At 33.8% G+C, this 12,758-nt stretch overlaps 1 protein-coding gene across 5 annotated transcripts in view; it reads right to left on the bottom strand.

The window, feature by feature from the left end:
• Positions 1 to 12,758, bottom strand: part of LOC136036715 (ATP-dependent translocase ABCB1-like) — a 207,981-nt gene that overhangs the window by 124,488 nt on the left and 70,735 nt on the right. For all 5 annotated transcript variants that reach the window (XM_065719053.1, XM_065719051.1, XM_065719054.1 and 2 more), the window contains 2 exons: positions 5,891 to 6,015; positions 3,420 to 3,609 (listed from right to left, as the gene is read on the bottom strand). In XM_065719053.1, coding sequence (XP_065575125.1) covers positions 3,420 to 3,609; positions 5,891 to 6,015 — 315 coding nt within the window. The remainder of the gene's footprint in view (positions 1 to 3,419; positions 3,610 to 5,890; positions 6,016 to 12,758) is intronic.

Below are 12,758 nucleotides of genomic sequence, written 5' to 3'. Positions count from 1 at the left end.
GAGGGCTTGTAAATACGAAAATTCCCCTTTGGATATGCCTAGGAATTATTAGATAATATTACCATGACTATGTGCCACAAGTCTCGTGGAGTCCCCTTCTTCAAAATCCCGAACTTGATCGGGATAGAGGTTATACAACCAACAGTTCTTATTTATTTAACAGAGGCATTGAATGGCAATGGATCCTGAGCCAGCTGGATGGTATGACAGTAGAGCGTGTAGCCAAGCTGTAGCTCTTGTGGAACTTGAACAAACAAGGAAGACAGGAAGAGAATTAAATCTGGTAACTTTGAAGATGGTGTTTCTTGTTTTTACCTTTTATGTTCTGACATATATGGTTTGGTGGTGAACATTTATCTTAGGAGAGAGGGTCTCGGGCCCTTGGCTCTGATTGCAAATAAATGCCCTTTTTGTAAACCTATTTTCATTTCTCTTTAATTTCAATACTGTAACCCTCGGCTTAGCTATTATTAAGCATCTTTTTGCCCTGTTAATATTCTCTCATGGTTAACTAATTACAGCACGAGTTTAAAGAATCAGCTAACAAGATAGCTTCTACAGTTTTGAAAAGTGATCTCTTGTGTTCATTCATTATTAGAAAACAAAGTTTTTCTGATAATGGAACGAAGTTGAAAGTCGAAACGAACAAAAATGAAATTGCCCCGGCTTTTGAATAAGCTTGCGATTGTTTTTCGGCTAAATTAGATGTTATCTGGAAAAGAAAACAGTGTTTGTGAATGCATGACTTTATTTTTTCATTACCACAGTTCTTATTCATATAAATATTAATGTTGCAAATCTTCTGTGCATACATTTTTGATACAAATACAAATAAATGTTAAAAAAAAAATCTGCAAGCATTATGTATTAAGTTAAATGATGCGCGGTATTTCTAAATACATTCCATATTCTTCATTTTTTTGTCCAACATATACTCCCCATCCTTGTTAAATTTTTAAAAGATATCAAACCATAAAGTTTAAAAACAACCCATTTTTCTTTCATACGAGATATTGGGAATGTTTGTATAAACTCTATGCACGATAATCTAATGAACAGGTATTCATTACACAGTCACTCTTACTTTAGCAAAGGGTTGAATCTGTATTTTGTCTGAAACTGAGCAGTACTTATAGCAGTAGCCAAAGATAGAATCATTGCTCAATTAAGTTCTCAAATGTTCTTTTCATTTATGTTCTTGCATTTTGAGACTGTTCCGACTATTTTAAAGAGAATATTATAATCAAAGAGGTTCGTTGCAACAAACTGTAGTAAGGAGCGACCCGGCTCAATAGTCAACGACATTCTAAAAAACGAAATTTTGATACTATGATATACATTGAAAGAATCAGATTCTTATGCTGATTTTAAATATATAAGTTTCGTCAAATTTATTCGTACACATCAAAAGTTACGAGCCTGAGAAAATTTGCCTTATTTTGGAAAATAGGAGGAGACACCCGTTAAGAGTCATATAATCTGAAAAAACAAAGGCTGTGACTGACATACAGGAGAAAGAAATAGTTTGGAAAGCTGATGAATTTTTTTTTTACTTCAATTTGAAGTACAATTCATTCCTTAGGTCGGAGCTACGCAAACCTCCCTGTTGGAGGCGAGTCATGAAGTGTTTTCTTTAATTTCAGTTGATTTTTAGTTCGCTTTGTGTTCCTGATTTGTGAAAAGATTTTTAACTTTTTCTACATAGGCTTATCTCATCAATTTTCGCTATGGTAGAGTCTACGGAGATAGAGAGTAAAATGATTTGGTAGAGGAAAAGGCTCTTGTATTAAGCGAGATAGCTTTTCTGAGGGAAAGAAAGATTTTTGAAAGAAACATTTGTGATTTAATATTGTGGGCACATAATATGGTTATAGCTGTAGCAAGCTGACAGCACAAAAAAAACGAGGGCACACTTGTAGAACCGATCGCCCGATCCCAGCCTCGATTCCGTATACTACCTTCAGAAGTGCCACTGGTGGCACTGTGCCATGTATAGTGGCAGGACTAGGAACTTACAGTCTGAATTTTTATTTAATTTTACTTGGTAAGTATTGAAAAGTGATCTCTTGTGTTCATTCATTATTAGAAAACAAAGTTTTTCTGATAATGGAACGAAGTTGAAAGTCGAAACGAACAAAAATGAATGCTTTGCAGTTTATACAACATAAATCAAACATAGTTCCAATTAAACTCACGTGTGATAATGCCTATATTTCCATAATCCTGAAAAACACGTGCTTTACTGAAAACCGAGCTTTAATGACTTTACTAGATTCTATTGGGAATGAGAGCATATTGATTAAAATTCTATTCAGAATGAGAGCAATATAAATTAACCTTCTATTTTATTCAGGGTGCTTCGGCATTTTAGGGTTTTTAATTATTTTTTGATGCGTCGGTTTCGCATCGGAAAAGTCCATTTTTTGATGCGTCGGAAAAGTCCTATTTTTTGAAGCTCTACAGGTAAATGAAAATATCTCAAGTTGGTTCATTTGAACAGCTTTTGAGATTTATAATACATAAATGAAGAGCAATTAATATTTGTTCGTTTTATATTTTAGCTCTGATGTTTACTTTCATCAGATAAACTATGGTTTACTTATGAATTTTGCAAGGGTCAGGGCATTTACTGAAGATTTTACTTCGCAGCTCTCTTAAACTTTCCCTTAAAACAAATCCATGGTATCTTTTGAGATATTGTGGATATCGAATTCAATTATTTTTAGAACATTGCTCTATATGAAAAAATAAAGATTTTGAAAAAACTAGAGGACATTCAAAAATTTTAAGATTATCAGGAGATTTTAATTTTTAAAGGAGATTTTAATTTTATCAGGAGAAAAATTTTTAAGATTATCATATGTTTTTAAGATTATAGATATAATTTATGGATGCTCGCTTTATTATTGCAATCTTTCATGAGAAATCGTCCAAGGATAACTTTAGGTGCATTTTTTACTGAAGGCATGTCAAAACAATAAACTATGGGAAAAAAGTAGTTCCATCCCACCTTTTAGCGCTATGATAAAAGAATGGTTAAGATAGCTAGGCCACGTCTTACAGATGAAGGATCGTAGAGTGTCAAATATTGTGCTTTTTGGCCTATCATTATAGACCATGCGTGTCACAGGATGGGATGAACATAGGTCTCAAGGACTGATATAAGGAATATTAGAATTTAGTGGGAAGGAATAAAGAATGAAAATGTGAGGAAACAAGGGTGGAAGAGAAGCAATTGTGATGGTCTCAGGTGGTTTGGTGCTGTAGTGTTCTTTGTACATCTAGTAGTAGTAGAATTACTAGTAGCAGTAGCAGAGGGAATAATCGATTTTAAAAAAGGAAGTTATTTATTTTTCTGATATTTGGACTATTTTGAACAAATGGCTAGCTCAAGATTTTGTAAGTATTTAAATACTTACAATTAGCAGGTTTGATGCATCATAGACGACGACACAGTTGAGAAACCCATCCAAAATCAGTTTCGTCCCAAACCAAAATGCCAGGGCATACGCACCATATAAAACAAGCATAGATATACCAAGACTTATTCCAGTAAGCTGTCCACGTTTTATGCCTGCCTCTTCGGCTGACACTAAGCTCTTCTGATATCTACAAACAATGGAGACATCTATGAAAGAGCCGTGGTAATTATGTAAATATAAAACGTAGAAGAAATAAGAACTGGCGAATCAAATAAGAAATGACAAGGCGCTAGTGGGACTCGAAAAGAAATATAGCTTTCCATGCATGTCCATTTATACTCTATTACCATTCTACATTTAAAAGTTTTCAGAGGCAACGCTATAGCGTTGCCTATAGGAAAGGCATAAGGCTTCAATGTTTTATTATTATCTAGAAGCACTTCCTAGCATTATTATCTTTCCTAGCGGCACTTCATATGAAAGTGGAGGTCGTATAAACTTCGGAGGAGCCATTCATTGAGAATCAGAAGTACGAGTGCCCTTTTTAAGAGTCAGAATTGTTCCAAGAGCATACGATAAAAATCTTGAGATAGAGATTCTGTTCAAAATAGTCAAAAGATCAAAAAAAGAACTCCAAGTTCGACACAACCACACCCCCCCCCCTGAGCCCAGAAACAAGTATTGCAAGCTATGCCCCAATATGGAGAAATCAGTATGGGGCTCAATTAGAAATGGAGGAATATTTTTAGTAAAGGTTCGGATTGCATTATTGAAAAGAGCTGGACTAAGCATAGAGCCTTGTTCCACACCTTTCCGAACAAGGATGAATTTACTCAACTGGCTACCTATCCGCCCTCGTATGGCTGCATAACCATACCAATTCCAAAGAGACGGCAAAGAAAAGGGTTTATTCCACTTCTCAATAGAAAAAAAGCATTTGAATGGATAATGGAATCAAACGCCTTTGAAATGTCGATTGAACACACATACAGGTTCTTTTTTAGCACCCTATAGCAATCTAAAATAGCCAAAGAAGTTCTCTGTGCGTTTTGCACACCCAAACCTTCGCGAATTCGCAATTTGTGTTTATTTCATGGAGGATCAGCTTAACAAAAAGCTTACCAATTGATGAACAAATAGTAATTAGTCTCTACGATTCATAAGCCTTTGGGTTTTTACCCTCCTTTAAGACACAGGTAATAGGACCTTTCGAAAGAGCAGTTGGAATATATTGCTGAGAAATACAAACCTGAAAGAATAGTGCCTAATACTGTATAAAAAGTGGGGTAGCGTATAGGAAGTGCTCAGTTTGCACCCCATCGTATCCTGGGGTTTTACCAGGTTTTATTAGACGAATTTGGGTCTAGACAGCTGAAGGTGTAGCTATGGCAAAGTTCTTCCAGATGTCAAGTTTTGACATATGGTGGAGGAGGGCATGTTTATTGGTAGCTTCAACGGGAGGAGGATCATCAGAAAAATGTCTTTCCCACGAAGCGACATCGATAGGGTTAGAGTACGAAGAAAACTTGATGTCACCTTTGAAACTCTCCTCCAAAGCTGCTGGGGATCAAATATGTGTCTTGAACAGTCTTGGAAAGAAATAATAAAATTAAACTGGATATTTGATATATAACGATTTCAATTGCTGAGAGCTCGTTAATCTAAGATTTTATTTCACTTTAATTTTTGTTTTTAATATTTGTAGTAAAATTTTTAATAAGAAAATATTTTTAATATAATCTGTTTTCAATAGAGCTCCAAAAAAAGATAAGCTATGGACTTTTACAGTTAGGGAAGCATTTGTTCATTTAATGTCTGTTCATTTTGTGCTTCATCTATCTTTTAATAGTAATTTCTGGTAGTTTTGATTTTGAATTATTATAGAAATTTATTTTTGATGATCTCAAGTAGAATATGGCCTTTACTTTTCTTTGAAAAACTTATTTTTTGGATTTTTTTTAACTAATGTGTGAATTAATCTTCATTTTTCCACAGTAGTAGGATATCAGCAGACCATTTTCTTAACTTAAAAAAATTATGTCTCGCCTCAAGAATATATGACATCTTTGTAATAAATTAAACAACATAAATTGCATCAGTATAAAATTTAAATTGACCTAGCAATGTTTACACAGCGTTTAGTAAGTGGAATTCATGACTGTGTTATGTTAACTGACACCTTCAGGTTGCCACCTATTTCATCCGAAGGGACTTTTCTCGCTACTGATCGATATTTGCTTTTATCTATTTTGAATTTTTTTTACCTTCATGCATGTTGACTGATATAATACAATATAAGCACGGTATCTTCCAACATAAGCACTAAGTGTTTCTAACCAACTCAGATGCATTGTCTACATTATGTTGACTCCAAGGGTTTCATTTCCTTAGAGTTGGTTCATAAGCAATATGCCCACCTCAGTTCGATTAACGTCTATCTATGATACAAAACAACCGGTCGGAATTACCTATCAATCTCCTTTTCGGTACCACCAAAGGCGACAACAGTCCGGACAGCACTAAGCACTTCTTCTGCAATTGCCCCGGCTTTTGAATAAGCTTGCGATTGTTTTTCGGCTAAATTAGATGTTATCTGGAAAATAAAACAGTGTCTGTGAATGCATGACTTTATTTTTTCATTACCACAGTTCTTATTCATATAAATATTAATGTTGCAAATCTTCTGTGCATACATTTTTGATACAAATACAAATAAATGTTAAAAAAAATCTGCAAGCATTATGCATTAAGTTAAATGATGCGCGGTATTTCTAAATACATTCCATATTCTTCATTTTTTGTCCAACATATACTCCCCATCCTTGTTAAATTTTTAAAAGATTATCAAACCATAAAGTTTAAAAACAACCCATTTTCCTTTCATACGAGATATTGGGAATGTTTGTATAAACTCTATGCACGATAATCTAATGAAAAGGTATTCATTACACAGTCACTCTTACTATAGCAAAGGGTCGAATCTGTATTTTGTCTGAAACTGAGCAGTACTTATAGCAGTAGCCGAAGATAGAATCATTGCTCAATTGAGTTCTCAAATGATCTTTTCATTTATGTTCTTGTATTTTGAGACTGTTCCGACTATTTTAGAGAGAATTTATAAAAAATGAATATAATAAATAATATAATAAATAATAATAAACAAAATAAATAATATAATAAATAATATTATAAGAAATGGTCGATACCATATTGTTCGTCTAAAACAAAGCAATAGTTATAGCAGTAGCCATAGATAAAATTATTGGTCAATCAAGTTCTTAAACGATATTTCATTTATTTTCTTATATTTTGAGACTGTTCCAACTATTTTAAAGAGAATATTATAATCAAACAGGTTCGTTGCAACAAACTGTAGTAAGGAGCGACCCGGCTCAATAGTCAACGACATTCTAAAACACGAAATTTTGATACTAAGATATACATTGAAAGAATCAGATTCTTATGCTGATTTTAAATATATAAGTTTCGTCAAATTTATTCGTACACATCAAAAGTTACGAACCTGAGAAAATTTGCCTTATTTTGGAAAATAGGAGGAGACACCCGTTAAGAGTCATATAATCTTAACGAAAATCACACCGTCCCATTCAGCGTATCAGAGAACCCTATTGTAGAAGTGTCAAGCTCCTATCTACACAAATGAGTAACTTCGTATTTTTAGCCAGAAGACCAATCACGGGTGCGTGTTTATTTTTTTTTTTATTGTTTCTTTACCTAGGAGTCATCGTATCGACCAAGTGGTCCTAGAATGTTGCAAGAAGGCTCATTCTATCCGAAATTAAAAGTTCTAGTGCCCTTTTAAAGTGACCAAAAAAATTGAAGAGCACTTAGGCCCCCTTCCACGCTCTTATTTTTCCCAAAGTCTACGGATAAAAATTTTGAGATAGCCATTTTGTTCAGCATAGTCAGAAAACATAACAACTATGTCTTTGGAGATGACTTACTCTTCCACAGTCCCCAGGGGAGGGGCTGCAAGTTAAAAACTTTGACCAGTGATTACATTCAGTAGTGGTTATTAGGAAGTGTACCAAAGTTTTCAGGGGGATTTTTTGGTTGGAGGGAGGGTTGAAGGGAGGGGGCTACGTGGTAGGATCTTTCCTTGGAGGAATTTGTCATGGGGGGATAGAAATTTAATGAAGGGGGGCAAGTATTTTCTAGCATCACTATAAAAAAAAAACAATGAAAAAATAAAATATGAAAAAGTTTTTGCAGCTGAAAGTAAGGAGCAGCATTAAAACTTCAAACGAAAAGAGATTATTAAGCATATGAGGGGTTCTTCTCATCCTAAATACCTCGCTCTTTACGCTAAAGTATTTTTAGTAATTTCATATTTTTTACTGTATATTTTTACTGTATATTTTTTACTAATAAAAACGTTCGTTAAAAATTATAAGTTCTAATTGCCTTTTTAAGTAGCCGAAAAATTGGAGGGAACTACCCCTCCTCCCCCGACCCCTTTTTTCTCAAAATCGTCTGATCAAAACTAAGAGAAAGCCATTTAGCCAAAAAAAAAGAATTAATTTGCAAGTTTCTAGTAATTTTAGTTTTTTAGTAATTTTTAGTTTCTAGTTTTTAGTAATTTATGTGCTTAGAGCCAAAATCAAACATGCGTTAATTCAAAAACGTTCAGAAATTAAATAAAAATAATAGTTTTTTAACTGAAAGTAAGGAGCGACATTAATACTTAAAACGAACAGAAATTATTCCGTATATGAAAGAGGCTGTTCCCTTCTCAACGATCAGCTCTTTACGCTAAAGTTTTTTACTGTTTAATAAAGTAGAATTGAAAGAAAAAGTCAAGAGTCAAATTTTTCACTGTTTAATGAAGTAGAATTGAGAGAAACAGTCAATTTTAGCGTAAAGAGCGGGGCGTTGAGAAGGGAACAACCCCTTTCATATACGGAATAATTTCTGTTCGTTTTAAGTTTTAATGCCGCTCCTTAATTTCAGTTAAAAAAAAACTTGTTTTTTTATTTAAAATTATAAAAGGGTCGAAACCTTTTAGTTCTTCTTTTCATTTATTTTCATTTATGTTCTTATATTTTGAGACTGTTCCGAGTATTTTTGAGAGGATATTATAAGAACTGGTCAAGACCATATTGCTGGTCTAAAAAGGAACAATACTTCTAGTATTAGTCATAAAAATAATTATTGGTCAATTAAGTTCTGAGAGATTTTTCATTTATTTTCTTGTATTTAGGGACTGTTCCGACTATCTTAGAGAGAATATTATAAGAAATGGTCGAGACCATATTGCTCGTCTAAAAAAGCGATCCGGCTCAATAGTAACCGAAACTTTAAAAAAAACGGAATTTTGATACCAACAGTTACTTCAAAAGAACTGAATTTTAATGCTGATTTTAAATATATAAGTTTCATCAAGTTTAATGTTACTCATCAACAGTTACGAGCCTGAGAAAATTTGCCTAATTTTAGAAAATAGGGGGAAATACCCCTTAAAATCATAGAATCTTAACTAAAATCAGAACATCAGATTATGCATATCAGAGAGCCCTACTGTAGAAGTTTTAAGCTCCTATCTGCAAAAATGTGGAGTTTTGTATTTTTTCCCAGAAGACAGATCACGGATGCGTGTTTATTTGTTTTTTTTTTTTTTTTTTTTTTTCTCCAGGGGTGATCATTTCGACCCAGTGGTCCTAGAACTTTGCAAGAGGGCTTATTCTAACGTAAATTGAAAGTTCTAGTGCTCTTTTTAAGTGACCAAAAAAATTAGAGGGTATCTAGGCCCCCTCCCACGCTCATTTTTTCAAAATTTTCAAATTTTAAAATTTCAAAAATTTTTCAAATTTTCATCAAAATTTTAAGATGGCCATTTTGTTCAGCATAATCGAAAAACCTAATAATTATGGCTTTCGGGACGATTTAATTCCCCACAGTTCCCGGGGAAGGGGCTACAAGTTACAAACTTTGACCATTGTTCACATATAGTAATGGTTATTGGGATGTGTACCGACGTTTTCAGGGGAAGTTTTTCACGTTAAAGGGGGGTTGGGGGAGGGGGTTACATGGGAGGATCTTTCCATGGAGGAATTTACCATGAGGGAAGAAAATTTCCATGAAAGGGCCACAGGACCTTCTAGTATTATTTATAAAAAAAAACAATGAGAAAATAAAAAAAAAGGTTTTCAGGTGGAAGTAATGAGCAGCATTAGAACCTATAACGAACAAAAATTATTACGTATATAAGGGGGTTCGTCTCCTCCACAATACCTCATTCTTTACGCTAAAGTATCGAAAGTATCTTAAGTATTACGCTAAAAGATCGAAACCATTTTGTTCGTCTAAAACGGAGCTATTCTTCTAGTAATAGTCAATGACAGAATCATTGCTCCTGACATATCCCGCCTTGACTATCATTGCTGTTCCGACTATTTTAAAGAGAATATTATAACAAATGGTAGAGATCATGTTACTCATCTAAAACAGAGTAATAGTTATGGTAGTTGCCATAGATAGAAATATTGGTCAGTCAAGTTCTTGATTAACTTTCCATTTATGTTCGTGTATTTTAAGAATTTTCCGACTATTTTAAACAGGATATTATAATAAAAGGATCTAAACCATTTTGTTCGTATTAAACTGAGCAATAGTTATAGTAGTAGCCGTAGACAGAATTATTGCTAAATCAAGTTCTATGACGATCTTTTCATTTATACTCTTGCATTTGAAGACTCTTCCGAAAAACGCCCAAATAAGCATAAGTCTTACACAACTCAAAGAGCTTAAAGGAGTAACGGTCATCAATGAAAAAATCAATACCGCCGATAAATTTCCCACAAACAAATTGTAATTTTGTTTAATGTATGAATGTAGATGTGCGTAGAGAGGAGTGAAATTGTTTTTCAACAGAAATAATTGTCTTATGGCAAAAATAGTATTGAAATGAGGCTATATTCCACTTAGGTAGCCTATTTTTACTAGGTCATTTCAGTAAATTTTTCGGCAGAGGACCTCAAGCTTGTTCATTTTTTGAGGCTCAAACACTTTGTTCAAAGTTTTTGTCAGTTGGGCAGAGTGTACTATACATTGTATCCTAGTTCTGTCTACCTGATGGACAGCACTTGGCTCTGCTCAATAGATATGGGGTTTATTTTTTCAATTCAAAGGGTTTTCCAAAACAGGGATAGCAGAACTGATCGAAGGCAAAATGTTCTGCTGGTCGACTTACAAAGCCTCTTTTGAGAATTACTTTAGGACCTGTCACTTTGAGCAAAGTATACTCAATATAGACGTTTTTCTAGATATTTCTATAACATTATAATGCACCGAAAAAAAATATTTTTAACTGTTTCTGAAGTTTTGTATCTTTGAACTTTTATGGCATGGACAATTACAATCGACTCTGAGGTAGTATCTGGCAAAATTTGCAGCATTCATAAATCAATATTTCTAGTATTTAACTTAAAGTCAGACATTTTGAAAAGGAAAACACTCAGCGATTCAGCAATTGAAACTGTTTTCACATAATTCATTACCCCTCGTCAATGATAGACCATTTTGTAATTGAATACAGTTCAGTCATTTCATAGGCTATACCAGCAATTAACACCTGATTGAGGAGTTTTCAGGTGTTGGTGTGTACTTGGAAACCCTGGAGCAAAGTAGCTTTGAATTGGTCAGTCATATTAATAGATTAAAGACAAACTGACATCAAGGGAAAATTGGAACAACTCTAAATTTGACAAAAATACTGGAACAAAGTAGCTTATAATTGATCAGTCATTGTTAATAGATTCATGACACACTGACATCAAGGGAAAAGTAGAACCACTCCAAATTTGACAAAAATACTTGTCAATATCTTTTATTGACAGTTTTAGTGACACCTTTTAGCAAAAGATTGAGAAGCTTCCAGATGTTGGTGTGCATTTGAAATGCTGAAGCAAAGAATTCATGCTTAGAATTGGTCAGTTATTGTTAATAGATTAAAGAAACACTGATATCAGGGGAAAATTAGAACAGCTTTAAATTTGACGAAAATATTCGTCAATGTCTTTTATTGAGAGTTTTACTGACATCTTTTATTGACAGGTTGAGAAGTTTTCATGTGCATTTGAAACACTGGAGCAAAGTGGCTTAGAATTGATCATTGTTAATAGATTTACAACACATAGACATAAACAAACGGTGACTGCTGTTGTCAAACTATTTAGTTTATGAGCGACTTCAAAAATAAAGGGAAAATTAGAAATTATAAGTCATAAATTTGATATTTGACCTAAAATACGTAACTTAGCGTAGCCAAGAGGAGAGACTTGGCAGAGCAGTTGGAATCACTATAGATGCTCTTCTGCTCCTGTTTAAGAAAATAAATTTCTGTCCATGTAATGACACATAATAAGGCTATGAAAGACGACAAACAACCATTCACCAGGATAAAGTAGACTGAAGTAAATTGCTCGGTGCTGGGTGAGTGTTCTAAGCATACAGGAGAAACTTTACTATATGTGCTTACTGGAGATATCACTATCAAAGAATAAAATACTTACACGTTTGAATGTAAATTCTACTAGAAACAGTAGGACTTATAATTTTTTATTAGGAGTCAGCAGTGTCAAAGCAGGATGAATCACTTATTGTTTGGCTTAAGAGAGAATTTATATTTTAATACAGACTCGTTACAAACTCATGGAAAATTGGAGGGTTTCCTACAACACCCCTGCTTTGAATGAGGAAATAATGAATTGTCACCTAGGCAATGCCTGAAGGTCTTTGAGGCTGATGAAATCTATGGAACAGAACAGGCAGCTAAGAGTTAAACATGTATAGCTATTGGTTAAACATCATTTTGACGTTTCTTTTAGCTTCTTTTAATATTTCTCCTTTTTGGCTAAGAACTGCGAGACGTCACTGGAGAATTCCCTAATTAGCTACTTATTTTTCTAAATAAAAGCTCGTGATGACTCATCCATGAAACCAAAATTGCTCAGAAAGACAAGAAGACCTTTTTGTAGCCTTTTCCAAAGATCCATTGATTATAATCAGTTGCTATCTTTCAAAACTCCAAAAAAACATACACCTGATGCAGAGGTTATTTTGGAGTGTTGTTTTCTTTCCAAGTTAGAATCAGCTCTGTTTTGACATTTTTATGGGTTATTAGTAGGTATCTCAACTTTTTAAAGCGTCGAAGTGAAGTAATTTTTTATGTTATTCAAGTATCTTCTACAGGGTAGATCTTTTTCAAATAAGGCTCATAAGGCTGTAAAAGGAGGTTTAAGCATGTCTCTTAAAGGTAATTTTCCAGTTAGATGGTTCCAGATTCAGCAGTTTTGGTGGAAATCTGCTGGTTGAGGT

The sequence above is a fragment of the Artemia franciscana genome, chromosome 15 (assembly GCF_032884065.1).
Source record: "Artemia franciscana chromosome 15, ASM3288406v1, whole genome shotgun sequence".
In the NCBI taxonomy this organism is placed as follows: Eukaryota; Metazoa; Arthropoda; class Branchiopoda; order Anostraca; family Artemiidae; genus Artemia; species Artemia franciscana.
Note: the sequence above shows the minus strand (reverse complement) of the source record. Positions and strands in the feature narration are given on the sequence as shown.